Raw genomic sequence first — 17,386 nt, 5'->3', positions numbered from 1 at the left:
ATTTTAGAAGTGTCCCAGAGTAAGTAGTCGAAGATTTTAGGGTAACTAAGTAGTCTAACAACCCATCCACATTTAGATATTCTAAAGTAGTTTACGCTCTCATGTTGGAGAGAAAACCCATATGGGTGTCGAGGAATACGTTTAACCTTTCGCACTGGAGAGCAAACCTAGATGGGTGTCAGGGAATTGGTTTACCATCTTGCACTGGAGAGCAAACCTAGATGGGTGTCAAGGAATTAGTTTACCCTCTCGCAGTAGAGAGCATAAGCAGATGGGTGTCGGGGGATTGGTTTACCCTCTCACACTGAAGAGCATAGAAATCGTCGTTGTGAATGTAGCTGAAGAAAGCTGGACTACTGGATAACTGAAATAACCCTCTCACACTGGAGAGCATAGAAATCGTCGCTGTGAATGAATCTGAATGGATTGTGAGCTTTTTCACGTCTAAGTCTTTCACTAGCCAGGGGCTGCTGGTAAAGCCTTATATTCTACTACATTGTTGGATGTTTTGAAGCTTGGAACGTTGTTAGCCTGGTCGACGCTGCGGAGAGCCTCATGACAAGTTTATTATGGTTGGCAACCATTGTGCATGATAGGCATAGCTAAAAGCTAAAGAGTTGAGGCCGGCTGGGCCATGTTATGCACGGTAGAAGGTAATGTTCAACTATCAGTATTGGGCCGCTATAGGGCTAAGTTGCGCGCAGCGGGAGACAGTGCTTGACTACTGGCGTTGGGCTGCTCCATATATGGAATCGTTTAGGTAATGAGGACTAGGCATGCTTCTGATCCCGATAGTTGAAGGAACTCTCTTACAGGTTAAGTTGATGCATCCTTCTAGTGCTCATCTGCCCCCAGCGTGGCTTTGGGCTAAGTTGTTGCGTTCGTCGGAATGTATATTGATGTATGTACCTTTATCATAGCGTGTCTAGATTGTATGAAATACTAGGTCATGACAATGATTGCATGCGTCTAAAAGTACAGCTTTCTAACTGTGAAATACAGGTAGTTGAGCCCCCAGCTCTTCTCGTATAGGGGTAGAGCTCACTACTGCTTCAGATACCGCCAGATAGATGTACAAGTCCCCCTCTGTGTCCGGGTTGGATAGTAGAGGAAGTCATGTTAGGTACTTCTTCAAGTCTTAGAATGTTCTCTCGCACTTCGTCTATCTCGTCGCGTATTCCTAATCATCATGAAAAAAAAGCTTGCATCACTGGTTAGGTCGTGAGAGGAAATGATTGAGTGTTGCTGCTCTCCTTTAAAGTAGTGAGGGATTTCATATCTAGGGTTGCTCAGATCTTTTTTGGATGTGCTTCTAACGGGGTTAAGCTTCTTCAATGGTTTCAATGCTCTAGAATATGTGCAGCTGCTCTGCTACGAGCCTTTATACTTCCTTATGGATTTGCCTCTGCTTTTAGTGTTGACCTTCTATCTATGTTGCTCTTCCACATGTCCTACTCGTCTGCACCACGATTGCGGTGCATGCGGTTCATTTCTGGCTGGTGAGCAAGCTATTCGTAGTCATGCTTAGCCGGGGTTACCAGTTGAATTTTTGCTGAAATGCTCTCATGCTCTCCTCGATTTATCTTGCAGATGCCTACTCTAATGCCTAGCATTAGGATTTCCTTGTGGGTTTAACCTTATATGGACGATTCACCTAAAATGTCCAAAGAGCCTATTGGAACCTCGAATGCACACTAACTCGTGGGCTAAGTCGAGAATGAATGTTTCTTTGTGCATTAAGGCAGAAGAAGACATTTTTCTAAGGGCCAAGTCAAGAGTGTACACTACCCGAACACATGGTTCGTGGCAGGCTGAACGACTTTCTGCCAGGACGTCGCTGGAAAAAGTTACAATCATCTGCCCTTATCCTGCTTTGGGACACCTTGTATGGGGCGCACTGTGCCTCAATGTGCTCAAAAAGCTGATTCACCAAGGTGGTTTGCTACGCGAGGGTGTTGGTTAGGTCGACAACCTGCTGGCGAAGTGATGTTCGCCATTTGGAGTGGAATAGTCTAGATGATAGGTGTCTCTATATGTGGTGGAAGCGTAATGAACTGCAAGTTCAAAACTTAGGCCCGAAGCGGGCATACTTGCTGAAAAATAGGGTGAAAATACCTTTGGGTTGATCATCGATCTGATGGTCGGAATTCGGATCACCTAAAATAGCCTTGAGCCAATCTGGGTTACAGAAGCAGGTCTCAGGGTGGGCTAACCTACCTAGCTGGTTGGGCTGTGTGTTGGGGCCATTTGTGCTTGCGAGTGGGCCTCCTGCTCTTGGGCTAGCGCTGCTTGCGTCGCAACTTCGACTGGCGCATGCTCTTTGCAGGCCTAGGCTGCTGTTGCAACGAAGTGGGCTTGGTTCTAGACTTAGGCCATTATGGCTCAAGCTGCTACAGCTTGAGCTACTTGGCTAACGGCTTGAGCTGATGTGGTATGGGCCTCTTACCCATGGGCCAGCACATAAACATGGGTCGTTGCTTGGTGGTGAGCTTGGCTTGGTTGGTGGCGAGCTGGGCTTAGGCCATCTACCCGTAAGCCCTTTCTACTTGCTGGGCTACTGCTTGCTTCTCGCTGGCTTAAGCTGCCATCGCAGCTTGGCTGTTGCAATGGGTTGGGCCTCCTAGCTTAAGTCTACTGTTGTAACTACCACGTTGTAGGCCTTCTGGCCCTTAGGCCGTAGGCTCCTGCGCAGCATGGTGAGCCACTGTCGCACGCGTCTAGGCTCCAACTTGGGCTACTGCTGCAGTGGTCCTTGTTGTGCGTTGCAAAGTGGTGGCCACGACAAATGTGGCTCCGCAGCGATGACGCTCCTCGTCCCCGTTCTCCTGTCCAAATCCTTAAATGTACGTCGTCGTAGTTTCTGAATTTCCTACCATTGTATCCTTTCTAAGGGATTGATGAATAAACTTTTCTAAGAAAAATTAATTGATAAACATGTGAGGAATTCAACTTAGTAGAAAATTCAAGAAACCAAATGCGAGAGTCATCTTGGAGTATTTGAATCAGCTCTCAACGAAAACACCAATTTGTCGATGCAAATTTCCGCCTTTAGTCTTGACGAAAATGCATTTGCAAAACAATCAACACCTTTGATAAAAGACCTAAGCCTCACGTGCCCATAAGGCATGGAGGAGAGAGGTTAGGTCGATGAATCTCTGATGTCTAAGTTAGTTTCTCTTAAAAGAGTAAGTGTTTAGGGCTTTTAAGGGTTGCAAAAACTTATCGAAATTTGGTAGAGATAGAGGTATTTATAAGAGGAAGGGTCAGCCATGGTGTTAGGGTTTTACCATACACATGACAACATCCTATTGGCCAAGGTTTATGTAGAGAATATTCTCAAGATATTAAATATGAAATAATATCTTGAGATAATAGTGTAAATATCCCTAATTGATTTAAATAAGGATTACTTACTTTAATGGAGTCAATCTTTAATTGGAAATGTATTAAAGATAGGATTTGGGTATTTATTCCTCATCTTTAATGCTTTCATTTTTCCTTGCAATGGGCAAGTGAGCTGTGAGCAATCGTATTCAGCTGCTTGGACCTTTAGGGGTGCTGAGTTGTGTGTGGGAGTATCTGAGAAGTCTACTCATTTAATTAGAGCAATCTAGTCTTTCTTGAACAAAAGTCCACGTGTCAGATTCTAATATTTTTGAGATTATTTTAGGCTCCACAACAAGTTTGATACCTAATTATGGCCGATCGGTTTTGTAGCTTGGCTTGATATCCACCCCCGAATATAATTCTATCAAAAAGAAATTGGAAATTAAGGCAAAATCGTTTGTATTTATTGTATGCATGCTCACGTTAATTGAAAGGAAAGTACACGGTGGTTGATAAGGACTGACTTATATACTTACAAGGACAAGGAAATTAGAAATTTTAGCCTCCCGCATTGTAGCCTCAAGCTGCTAATTACAATAAACAATACCACATTGTCCATTATTTACCATTGACGTGTTTTCACTGTACAACTTTCATATTCAGAACTGTTTATTTGCTTAAAGGTTAAAACTAGAATAGCCTCTCATTGTACAATTATCAGCTGTTCTAATTACTTTATCCCACCTTTGTCCCAAGCAATTATTATTATGGGTGAACTGTTGATTTAGTCCTTAAATTATTACCTTATTAAAAATTAAGTCCCTAAATTATTACTTTTTTTAGAAAAATCCGTCCTCAAACTAATAAAATTACCCATTACATCCCTAATATTAAATTTCAATCTATTCTATTCAAATTTTCATCAATTTAAATCATGTGACTTGCATGTGATACACTTTCGAGAATAGATTGGTAGTTTTTCATGGTTTAAGGACATAATTTTTTAGAAAAATAGTATATGGAATTAACTTTGAAGGGTAAATTAGACATTAGATTTGTAACCTATATACAACATTAAGAGCTTATAGGCAAGAAAATGATGTCAATGTCCTCTAAAATATGTCATGTGACTTAATTTGATGAAAAAATTAATAAAATAGCTTTAAGTATAATATTAGGTACGAAATTAGCAATTTTTAATGAATTCTAAGACTTATTTTATCGAAAAAATAATTCAGGCACCTCATTTTCATTGACATGATATTTTAAAGACAAAATCGACAGTTCACCCTATTATTATTATGTAAGAATAGTAAGTAAAATTTCCCATAATTTGTGGTACCGTTTGCATGTCGGATTTGGAAACTTGTCAAACAAGAAACCCCACTCCTATTACTATTAATAGTCCGAGACTCCTAGTCCGATTAGGTTTCATTAAGTACAGAAGTGTCACCTCCCCTGCCCTATAAATACATACATAGGGGGTCTCTGTAGTACAGAAAGCCTAAGTTCCTAGTTAATATTCTCATGGCTTCTAACGACGACGCAAGAAAACTCATGTATTACCTGTGGGCCCAGAAGATTTTTAACTCGTATGAACAGACGGAAGATGGTGATTATGATGGCGATGATGATGATAGTGATTCCTCATCAGTGCTTGAAAATGACAAATTTGAACATGATGAAGATGAAGACTGTTCCTGAATTCCACGGTCTCTGCCCCCGAGTTGCATCGTATTTTGATTGCAATATGTGTTTGAAATTGGCAACAGAATCACTTAAAAGGGTGGCGAGCAAAAATATTTCCCAAAATGCACAAACTCCATAGAAATTCACAAGCTGTTGGACACGTTACAATTCCTTCACAGTGACCATTGTTTATGAATGATTCATACAACTCTTGTAAAACGACCAAAACAAATTATTGCTCCTTAACCAAAACTCAAGCTCTTTAACTATATTAACCAGTAAGTTACAAACATGATATCTTGACCCAGCAGAAGAGGCAGTGGAAGTAACATTATCAAATGATTATTCTTCTCCTCTTACTAATGCATGATTACCATGAATGGCATCCTTATGTCTGTTCACCCCTTTCGATGAACCAAGACGGACGCAGTCATTAAGCATTTAACCAAGGGAACACTTTGGGTGATGATGGCAACCGAGCTGTAAGAACTTCAACTCCAGTCTCTGTCACCTATGCATGTGTAGGAAGAATAAACCACGAGATTAGAGATACAAGATCATCGTATAGATAGCAATTCAGCAAACAGATGTGAATAACAGGGAGTAACTCGGACTAATATCCTTGCAACGTCAACTATTACTTAGTGTATTTGTTAATAGATGCATAGCATTGCAATTCAATGTTGGGATAATTTGATATCTAAAACCTGTAAATCTCCCGCTGCAAAGATCTCTATCACCTTTACTATCCTCATACCATCAATAATCGAGTATTATCCATCGTTACTATATTGAGTAGAAGACTTATTTATTTTCTTTTACACAAATGAGCTGACTGATTTATACCCTAGAACAAACCTCACTAATGATATTATGAGAAACATAAGGAAGAAATGTTAAAAGAACATGTACAGATCATTCCATGGAATTTGAGTATTAAAACCGCATAAGCACTTCTAATAACTATAATGCAGTCACCGTTGCAGAAGTTGAAAGCATGCTACACATAGAACATAAACTGCATAGTTACCAGAAGTGTGTGCTCAAACTGTGCACTGCGCTTGCCATCTGCTGTAACAACTGTCCATCCATCAGGCCACATCCGATCACGCCAAACCCCTGTTCATGTTTTATTTATTTTATTAAGATGTAGCAAACAATTAAAGAACATATCACCCCCCAAGTGCTCATAAAACAAGCTTTGAAATATACCTGCATTTATCATGGGTTCAATTGTAAAAGTCTGTCCAGCTTTCATTACACCAACTGCTTTGTTTCCTGTTTGGGTTAAGGTAATGTATGTTAAAGGTGCAAGCTATAAAAAGTGTAATTCAGATATAAAGAAGTTTCTTTGTTGAACATACTTGTGTAATGGGGAATATTTGGTGCACAATGAAAAAGCTCCCCAATACCATGACCACAATATGATTTCACCTGTTGGTGCAATACAAAATTAATAGGCATGATTTGTTAAAATTGAAACTGCATCACAACTCAAAACTCAAGCTACAAATTACCACAGAGAATCCCGACATTGTTACATGGCGATTAATGACTTCACCGACTTCACGGAATCGCATTCCAGGTTTTACTGCACTTGTACAAAAATCAATAAATAAATAAATTAGAAATATACTTTCCCTTTTATGCTTTTTGTTAACAACGATTGAAATTACCAGAGTGCACTCTCAAATAGGGGTTAAATAGGTTGACTTTTCAACATTTCAGTTACCATCAGGTCAGGTGACAAGATTGCACTTATAACTAAAAAATCTTCACAGAATTTAATGATACAATTACGCAAACACAACCACAACCACAAATACATTTTAACAATGATTACTTACAAGTTACAACTTCCATGGTACCAAAAGTAATAAAAAGCACATCAGATAAAACGATTAGTATACCATATAAATGAATATTAGGTAGCTGATAAAAGGTGTGATGACTTTCAGTGATATAATTGAGTTGCATGATTGTTAAAGCAATAATTAGTGATGGATGCGTTAAAAAGGGAGATCAGGGAGAGATATTTATCTTAAAATTGGTATATCATACTGTGCACGTACCGATGGATATTGCCTTCTCCATGCTCTCATAAGTAGATTGGACTAGCCGGTGAGAGTCTTCATCAACATTTCCCACAAAGTATGTTTCATTTAAATCACCTGCAATATGAGTTCGGCAGTTCAAGAATAGAACACGTGTTTTCAAAATTGAACTACATGTTAATGTCTAGAATACAAATTACCATGGACGCCTTTATAATACAGTCACATCAACATTGATTATATCACCATCCTCTAATTTCCTGGAGCAAAAGTTTCACATTAAACATAAAAAGGTCATAATGCTAGAAACCAAGGGATTTTACTATTCTAAAGTAGACACAAATTTCAAGTTCTGGACCAATTTAAACACAAAGAAAAAGATGCAGGCAAAAAGCAAAGCGTTTTCTCAGGTAATGTACCCCAACGCAATACAAACTCATGCCAGTTCATTAAAGTTACCAAAGTGTTGTTCCATAACAATAGTATTTCAGGACCGAAAACTGAACTGGCAAGAAACAAAATTACAACATACACCAACAAATGTTTTCAATAAATACATATATAGGCAACAGTAAGAGTATGTCCATATTCCTTTTCAATACTATCCTCCAAACAAAAATAAAAACAAAATCTCAAATAAAAAAAAAATCTCATACGCATACCTGGCATCAGGAATACCATGGCAAATTACTTCATTGACTGACCTGCAATGAAGAGAGATAACAAGATTGCAAGGTCAGTACCACACAATCTCAAGAAACTTCACAAAAATATTTACGCAAAAAGTACCTACGTGCAGCAAGACTTGGGGAAAAAATGGTAGTTGAGAGGAGATGGATATCCACCTGCGTTGAGTTAAAAGTGAAACATCATTACACCCACAATTTTTTATTCTGAACAATATAAAAATGCAGATAGTAATGATTATAACCACATGGCCATTCCAAAGCATATGACAGATCAATGAGGTTTGGCCATACACTTGAAAGGTAAAGGCATAGACAATTACAATAATAGACAATGAAACATAGTAATTGAAATTCTAAATAAAATGGAAACTCATTCTATAACAGCAGCAATAGTAGCCTCATGGACCACCCGATCAATTTAATCTGTTGTGATACCAGGCCGTATTACACGAGCAGCGGCATCTAAAACCTCCCTTGCAATCTAACAAAACGATTATGACAAGAACATCATAATATTAGTAAATTAAGAGTTACATGCCATAGCAAGATTAATTAAAATTTAAACTGAACACAGAAAATTCTTCTTGAACATATTCAAAACGGTATAATAACATTGTCTCACATTCAGATAAATAGCAAATGTTAATTTTTTTGCAGTGCTGAAAGTACAACAGATAATAAAAGTGAAATAATACGGCATCAAGAAGGCTCACACTGCTTCATTAGCACAAAATATTTCCCAAAATGCAAACTGTAGAAATTCACAAGCTGTTGGGCATCATACATGTTGGACACGATACAATTCCTTCACAATGACCATTGTTTATGAATGATTCATACAACTCTTGTAAAACGACCAAAACAAATTATTGCTCTTTAACCAAAACTTAAGCTCTTTAACTATATTAACCAGTAAGTTACACACATGATATCTTGACCCAGCAGAAGAGGCAGTGGAAGTAACATTATCAAATGATTATTCTTCTCCTCTTACTAATGCATGATTACCATGAATGACATCCTTATGTCTGTTCACCCCTTTCGATGAACCAAGACGGACGCAGTCATTAAGCATTTAACCAAGGGAACACTTTGGGTGATGATGGCAACCGAGCTGTAAGAACTTCAACTCCAGTCTCTGTCACCTATGCATGTGTAGGAAGAATAAACCATGAGATTAGAGATACAAGATCATCGTATAGATAGCAATTCAGCAAACAAATGTGAATAACAAGGATTAACTCGGACTAATATCCATGCAACGCCAACTATTACTTAGTGTATTTGTTAATAGATGCATAGCATTGCAATTCAATGTTGGGATAATTTGATATCTAAATCCTGTAAATCTCCCGCTGCAAAGATCTCTATCACCTTTACTATCCTCATACCATCAATAATCGAGTATTATCCATCGTTACTATATTGAGTAGAAGACTTATTTATTTTCTTTTACACAAATGAGCTGACTGATTTATACCCTAGAACAAACCTCACTAATGATATTATAAGAAACATATGGAAGAAATGTTAAAAGAACATGTACAGATCATTCCATGGAATTTGAGTATTAAAACCGCATAAGCACTTCCAATAACTATAATGCAGTCACCGTTGCAGAAGTTGAAAGCATGCTACACATAGAACATAAACTGCATAGTTACCAGAAGTGTGTGCTCAAACTGTGCACTGCGCTGGCCATCTGCTGTAACAGCTGTCCATCCATCAGGCCACATCCGATCACGCCAAACCCCTGTTCATGTTTTATTTATTTTATTAAGATGTAGCAAACAATTAAAGAACATATCACCCCCCACGTGCTCATAAAACAAGCTTTGAAATATACCTGCATTTATCATGGGTTCAATTGTAAAAGTCTGTCCAGCTTTCATTACACCAACTGCTTTGTTTCCTGTTTGGGTAAAGGTAATGTATGTAAAAGGTGCAAGCTATTAAAAGTGTAATTTAGATATAAAGAAGTTTCTTTGTTGAACATACTTGTGTAATGGGGAATATTTGGTGCACAATGAAAAAGCTCCCCAATACCATGACCACAAATTGATTTCACCTGTTGGTGCAATACAAAATTAATAGGCATGATTTGTTAAAATTGAAAATGCATCACAACTCAAAACTCAAGCTACAAATTACCACAGAGAATCCCGACATAGTTACATGGCGATTAATGACTTCACCAACTTCACGGAATCGCATTCCAGGTTTTACTGCACTTGTACAAAAATAAATAAATAAATTAGAAATCTACTTTTCCTTTTATGCTTTTTGTTAACAACGATTGAAATTACTAGAGTGCACTCTCAAATAGGGGTTAAATAGGTTGACTTTTCAACATTACAGTTGCCATCAGGTCAGGTGACAAGATTGCACTTATAACTAAAAAATCTTCACAGAATTTACTGATACAATTAAGCAAACACAACCACAAATACATTTTAACAATGATTACTTATAAGTTACAACTTCCATGGTACCAAAAGTAATAAAAAGCAACATCAGATAAAACGATAATATACCATATAAATGAATACTAGGTAGCTGATAAAAGGTGTGATGACTTTCAGTGATATAATTGAGTTGCATGATTGTTAAAGCAATAATTAGTGATGGATGCGTTAAAAAGGGATATCAGGGAGAGATATTTATCTTAAAATTGCTATATCATACTGTACACATACCGATGGATATTGCTTTCTCCATGCTCTCATAAGTAGATTGGACTAGCCGGTGAGACTCTTCATCAACATTTCCCACAAAGTATGTTTCATTTAAATCACCTGCAATATGAGTTCGGCAGTTCAAGAATAGAACACGTGTTTTCAAAATTGAACTACATGTTAATGTCTAGAATACAAATTACCATGGACGCCTTTATAATACACAGTCACATCAACATTGATTATATCACCATCCTCTAATTTCCTGGAGCAAAAGTTTCACATTAAACATAAAAAGGTCATAATGCTAGAAACCAAGGGATTTTACTATTCTAAAGTAGACACAAATTTCAAGTTCTGGACAAATTTAAACACAAAGAAAAAACAAAGAAAAAGATGCAGGCAAAAAGCAAAGCGTTTTCTCAGGTAATGCACCCCAACGCAATACAAACTCATGCCAGTCCATTAAAGTTACTAAAGTGTTGTTCCATAACAATAGCATTTCAGGACCGAAAACTGAACTGGCAAGAAACAAAATTACAACATACACCAACAAATGTTTTCAATAAATACATATATAGGCAACAGTAAGAGTATGTCCATATTCCTTTTCAATACTATCCTCCAAACAAAAATAAAAACAAAATCTCAAATAAAAAAAAAATCTCAAACGCATACCTGGCATCAGGAATACCATGGCAAATTACTTCATTGACTGACCTGCAATGAAGAGAGATAACAAGATGCAATTGCAAGGTCAGTACCACACAATCTCAAGAAACTTCACAAAAATATTTACGCAAAAAGTACCTACGTGCAGCAAGACTTGGGGAAAAAATGGTAGTTGAGAGGAGATGGATATCCACCTGCGTTGAGTTAAAAGTGAAACATCATTACACCCACAATTTTTTATTCTGAACAATATAAAAATGCAGACAGTAATGATTATAACCACATTGCCATTCCAAAGCATATGACAGATCAATGAGGTTTGGCCATACACTTGAAAGGTAAAGGCATAGACAGTTACAATAATAGACAATGAAACATAGTAATTGAAATTCTAAATAAAATGGAAACTCATTCTATACCAGCAGCAATAGTAGCCTCATGGACCACCTGATCAATTTCATCTGTTGTGATACCAGGCCGTATTACACGAGCAGCGGCATCTAAAACCTCCCTTGCAATCTAACAAAACGATTATGACAAGAACATCATAATATTAGTAAATTAAAAGTTACATGTCGTAGCAAGATTAATTAAAATATAAACTGAACACAGAAAATTCTTCTTGAACATATTCAAAACGGTATAATAACATTGTCTCACATTCAGATAAATAGCACATGTTAATTTTTTTGCAGTGCTGAAAGTACAACAGATAATAAAAGTGAAATAATACGGCATCAAGAAGGCTCACACTGCTTCATTAGCACAAAATTAAGGGGAATAGAAAGAAAGAAGCAATTGAATCTTACTCGACAAGTTTCTCGCATTCTCTCAATTTGATCCGCCGTCTTGATCTTCAAAATGAATATATCATTCATCATTTTGAAATAAGAAAATGAATTGAGTATAAAGGAAAAGTACAATATAAAAAGTAGAAAGTCTAACTCAATAACACATAGATCTACTCCTTATGTATGACTCAAGAGGGTTTCAAGAAAACGCTTACCTCAACAACGCGCTGCAGATCACTATTGGGCTCAGCTTTTGGAATCCCCTGCAATATTTTGTTATACAAGGCCAACATTAAAATGACAGAAATGACAACAAAATGTAGCATAGTATCTACTCAAATTGGCCATTTAAAATACATTCGAAATGATTCCAACAACTTACATCGGATGCCCAATCAGGCAGATCAATATGAGCAGGTACTATACGCTTACTAGATATAGGATACGGCCTCAGTGCCCTGCACAAGAGAGGAATGAACAACGGCTTCAACAAATGTTATCAGTAATTAACATGATACAAAATTTGTTTCATCCAATGTTATCAGCAATTAACATGATACAAAATTTTCTAATCCTAAAAGAAATAATGCAAGCATCAGAACCATAAAGCCTATGAATCTACAACAATTAATATGAATGAAAATGCAAAGAAAATCATAAAAAACATACCCAGTCCAATCAAAATACGGAAGCTTTGCTGTTCGAGCTTGTCCTTTCCTCAAGCAATATAGCCAGCCTTCTTCCTCTGGAGTACCCGACCCAGCTTCAGACGACTTGGCTTTTAGATGCACGGATTTGTGAGAGTTCCAAGAAGCCTTAAAACAATCCTGAGTGCTGTTAAGAGAAGCACATTTTCATCAGTTATGAACACTGAATAAATCATTTTCAAGCTTCTATTAACAAGTTCAATCTAATTTGTAAAATCGAAGTGTCCATGTCTCAAAACTCCTTAATGAAGTTAAACACTCGAAATGCTCGACTCACTGACAATCACTGCATAGCACCAAATTTTTCCACTAAAATTGTATCGAAATTGGACTGCCATTTATATAAAGAAGGAAGTTGTTACAAACCAGAAAGCAGCAGCTTCGCGAGGGAGCTTTAATTGCACACATTTGGGACACCTGCATACAAAAAATCAAGTACCACTCAAGAATGTAACAAATCACCCACAATAAAGTACCATTTTTTAATTTAATAATCAAAGCATTTTACACAATTAGAAGCGCAAAGATAAAATATTTTTCAATTGAAATGGAAACTCTCTACTCCCTCAAACTTTCCAAATATTTTAAAACATATTCACTTTTTCCAAACAAAATTTGTTGCTGCAGTGGTGGAAAGCAATTATGCCTATGCCCCTGTGCGACTTCGATCCCCACCGATTCCCATCCGCCTACAACTAAACTATCTAACCCTCTAACGCTATAGCTTCACTAAAATAACAAAATTTGTTACCAGTCTTTGATCCACCACAAAAAAAAAAGTACAAAAATTTCACTTTTTTACAGAAATTAATAGAATAGAGGAAGAAGTAGCTGAAATTGAAAAGTTGGAAGTGAAAATTTGACACACTGAAGATGGGCAGGCTTCCCGCAACTGGCACAGGACAAGCTAGCTGGTTCGGCGACATCTGAACCACCTGCCATAATCGCATTCGATTGTTGCAGCATTCGCCCCTCGAGAGCCGTAAGATGCGATTGCCGGAGAGGTCAATTGCTCGGTTATTCAGTATCAGACTGGTCAAAGAGAGACAAAGACTGTCAGGTTGGGGTTTCAGTTGAGAGGGAAAATGTTGGAGATTTCCGTATTTATAGTTTTTTAATAAATTAATGTTTTTATTTTGGCCGTTATTTATACTCGGAAAAACGCATTGTATACACTTTATAGTTGTATTGTTGGTTAAGGCCTGGTTCGGTATTGCAGTGCTTTGAAAAAAAACTGATGTTTTTATTTTGGCCGTTATTTATACTTGGAAAAACGCATTGTATACACTTTATGGTTGTATTGTTCGTTAAGGCCTGGTTGGTATTGCAATGCTTTGAAAAAAAATTGTTTCTGCTGTGCTGTGAGAATAAGCAGCAGAGTGTTTGGTAAATTTTTTTATAAAAGTTCTTTTGAAAAAAAAACAATATTATAGTGTTTGGTAAACTTTTATGTTAACAATATATGAAAAAAAAAAACCGATTTTTCAAAGTTGGGTTTTGCAGCTTTGTGTTTTTGGCTTTGTTTCACCCAAAACTGTGAAAAAAAACTGAAGCTGAATGTTTACCAAACACAAAAAAACTCCCAGCTTTTTTTATACCCACTTTTTTCAGAATCGCCTCAGTACCAAACCAGGCCTAAATATAAAAATTTTGAAATGTACGATGAGTTTTATTTTGGGAAATTTTATTAAAACTCATTCAACCTCTTTTTACAATCAATTCTAAAAATATTTTATTCAAATTCCTAATTCACCCTTGTATAAAACTGAAAAACAAAAACAAAATCAAAATGTCTTTTTACACCCATTGTCATTTCCACCTCAAACCCAGAAAGGGATCCTCTCTGAATCCCTTTCTCCTAATCCATCAAGTTTGAGGATCCAGTCCATTAAAATATGATCCAACGGTTACAAACAAGAGTCCACTTTAAACAGAGATCCAGTTTAAAAGATATCCGTTAGATTTAATTTCAATGACCCGGATCTCTGAACTTGGTGAATTAGAATGAAGTGATATGGAGAGGATCCCTTTCCCTCAAACCCCACCAGAGATTTTCTAGTGATTTTTCAAGGCAACTTTTGCCTTCCATGGCAGCCCATTTACATTCCACAAGCTTTGACATCTAACGCCTTCCAGACAACACAAAGGTACCCTTGGTTGTGATTCTCCACGTTACCGACTCTGTAACACTCGAAAACTGTGTAGGCCCCAATTTACTTTCGGCATTTGTGGTTGAAGGAAGTCAGCAATAAAGAGGAGGAGGAGGAGAATATAGTATGGAAACAGAGAGAACAGAAAAAGAGCCTGAAAAGGGAAGACACTGACACAAAAGATTCACCCGCCTCAGTGAATAAGACATCGGAAAGCAACGGGCGTTGGTGGGGTTGATATGGGTTCATCTCCTTTCAATATATTTTTCTTGTCTCACATTAATTTATGGGTAAAGTGGAGAGTTTAATGGCAAAAATATTTAAGTTGGGTGTGGAAAATAAGTTTTTAGGGTTCAAATAAAATTTCCCTTTTATTTTTTTGGAAAAATAACGTAGTCAGGTGATATATTTTGTGTGTTGATATTTTTTTGAGTCAAAACTATCTCCAATCCTTCGGTTCAAATTTAAAAATTTTAATTCAGAAAATTTATGTTTTAAGCCATAAGCATTATAAACTTTGTATTTAAGTGTGATTGTGTAAATCCTAGATTATATTTGATTCTAATTATTCTTCCCTATTAGGACTTATATTCCTTGGAGGAGAAGGATTATTCCCTCCCTTATTACTATAAATAAAAGTACTACATAGGGGAATAACACATCCTCTACACAACCCTACAACACACATCTCCCTCTGTGCCGCCAGCCCTTTATGTCTCTATCAGATAAAATAAGTCACAACAATAAGCAGTTTTTCTGCTCCAACCCTTTTAGGATAAATTTTTTGCCCGACATTATTAAAGAATAAATTTAGGATAATTCGTTTTCTTAAAGTAACTTTTAAAAAAAATATGTAGACTATTATAATTTAATTTATAAGCATTTTAACCTAAAAATATTTAGATTTCGATAAATATTGAAAAATTATTAAACCGACATTATGAAACTCGTGGAAGACTATGAAAGAATATGAAGCACATAAAATAATTTTTTTATTATTATTTTAGCCATTTGATTTAAATTTGGATAGTTGAATTTTTTTTTTACCATTGTATTTAATTATAAGATCGTACCTGTTGAATTCAATAAATTTATAAATATAAAACAAAAAAATACGCATATATGGTGAAGTAGCCACTAACCCAGGGAAAGCTCTGGCCTAAATTTGCCCTAACAATGAGTTTTGGGTTAAAACTCATATGTGGCCCAAGTGTTGGAGCAAGTTAGGATAGGTTTAGAAACTAAAATTTGAGTTTTATTTCAAGAGTTAGAGTAGATCTAAAGAATTAAGGCCCAATTTAGAGTAGGTGTAAAGGACTAAGACCCTTTTAGCCTAACTTTCTTCATTTAGAGTAATTGAAAGAAACAATAACCCTGAAAGCACATCCCCTACATACCCGAAGCAAGGAAAACATAATACAATTAAGGAAAATTTATCAAAAATGTTTCAAAACTTTGCATTTTAACCAAAAATCATCTAATAATTTTATTTAAGGATAAGAACAATATATATATATATATATATATATATATATATATATATATATATAATCCCCCATCCCCCACCACCCCCACCCACTAAACATAACTAAATAAGAAAAAGTACATGAACATACATATACATATTATATTACGTATGAATTAGCTAATTGTAACAACGATGACACCCATTTTTAAAGCAAGATAACATAAACACACGTCTGATACTATAATCTCGTAAGGTGTATTTTCATGTATATAATAAATAATATATATATATAAGTGATATATGTAGATTTCACTCGTACCTACTTAAGACAAAAGAAATAATATACATATATACATAGTGTAGTACCATTAAGTTTCATAAACAGTGTACTAAGTTTCAAAAACAATGTAATAAGTTTCATAAACAATGTTGTAAGTTTCATGACTACTTAAGTAATCTTTTGTATCATCATAAAACCATATCAATTGCCAGTATGCTATTGAACATACGTGTTCTGTAAACTTTTAAGTGCAATACACTTTTGAACTAGCTGCCTACGAAGGTCCATACAATTGTGCACTTCTACTGCAACACGTTACAACTTTCATGTCTATACGAAACTCTATCAACTGCCGACATGCTACACAACTTATGGGTTTTAGACGGCTACTCACAATACACCCCTCGAATAATTGCCCACAAATATTCATACAACTACACACTTCTGTTGTGACTAGTTAACAATCTTCGTTTCATATATGACTATCAGCTACCGACATGCTACGTAGCCTACGGACTATAAAACGTAGGCTAACCCCTTGGGTGACTATTCTGTGGTCTAGAACTATTTGAACCAGTCCATGTAATGTTTTAGGAACTTACATGTAATATCAATATCTCCATGGAGAAACATTAACCGCATTCATAATGCTGCAACCAATCTATGGTGTATGAGAAAAATCTTATGCCATAAGGTGTGCATCATATTACCCTATTTCATTCATCTCATTAAGCTTCCTTTCCCACTAATAACACAATATAGTTACCTTGGGCAGTGTAGGAACGATAAGTCCAAACACATTTTGGTAAGGAATTAACATATAACAATCCATCAAGCATAGAAGAATTATGTCAACCAAGTAGGTTTAGTGGATAGCGTTTCTC

At 36.4% G+C, this 17,386-nt stretch overlaps 1 protein-coding gene across 14 annotated transcripts in view; it reads right to left on the bottom strand.

Moving 5' to 3' along the window:
* The window catches only part of LOC126628584 (methionine aminopeptidase 1A-like), a 93,509-nt gene extending 79,838 nt beyond the window's left edge, over positions 1 to 13,671 (bottom strand). For 3 of the 14 annotated variants that reach the window (XR_007625493.1, XR_007625492.1, XR_007625489.1), the window contains exons 1-16: positions 13,473 to 13,670; positions 12,971 to 13,021; positions 12,567 to 12,731; positions 12,280 to 12,355; positions 12,113 to 12,160; positions 11,916 to 11,960; positions 11,526 to 11,625; positions 11,249 to 11,300; positions 11,113 to 11,154; positions 10,638 to 10,699; positions 10,456 to 10,554; positions 9,911 to 9,984; positions 9,758 to 9,827; positions 9,606 to 9,671; positions 9,424 to 9,512; positions 8,768 to 8,904 (exon numbers count right to left, since the gene is read on the bottom strand). Coding sequence is in view for 1 of the 14 variants with exons in the window: in XM_050298326.1 (XP_050154283.1) it covers positions 8,827 to 8,904; positions 9,424 to 9,512; positions 9,606 to 9,671; positions 9,758 to 9,827; positions 9,911 to 9,984; positions 10,456 to 10,554; positions 10,638 to 10,699; positions 11,113 to 11,154; positions 11,249 to 11,300; positions 11,526 to 11,625; positions 11,916 to 11,960; positions 12,113 to 12,160; positions 12,280 to 12,355; positions 12,567 to 12,731; positions 12,971 to 13,021; positions 13,473 to 13,570 (1,215 nt within the window). In the remaining 13 variants the exon portion in view is untranslated. Of the gene's footprint in view, positions 1 to 5,390; positions 5,528 to 6,046; positions 6,136 to 6,228; positions 6,295 to 6,380; positions 6,451 to 6,533; positions 6,608 to 7,088; positions 7,188 to 7,732; positions 7,775 to 7,859; positions 7,916 to 8,188; positions 8,241 to 8,477; positions 8,905 to 9,423; positions 9,513 to 9,605; positions 9,672 to 9,757; positions 9,828 to 9,910; positions 9,985 to 10,455; positions 10,555 to 10,637; positions 10,700 to 11,112; positions 11,155 to 11,248; positions 11,301 to 11,525; positions 11,626 to 11,915; positions 11,961 to 12,112; positions 12,161 to 12,279; positions 12,356 to 12,566; positions 12,732 to 12,970; positions 13,022 to 13,472 lie in introns of those variants that run through there. The other 11 variants (XR_007625488.1, XR_007625491.1, XR_007625487.1 and 8 more) reach the window with 11 other exon arrangements.
* Positions 13,672 to 17,386: the final 3,715 nt, after the last annotated feature.

The sequence above is a fragment of the Malus sylvestris genome, chromosome 7, assembly GCF_916048215.2.
Source record: "Malus sylvestris chromosome 7, drMalSylv7.2, whole genome shotgun sequence".
In the NCBI taxonomy this organism is placed as follows: domain Eukaryota; kingdom Viridiplantae; phylum Streptophyta; class Magnoliopsida; order Rosales; family Rosaceae; genus Malus; species Malus sylvestris.
This window is presented reverse-complemented; position numbering and strand designations above follow the sequence as displayed.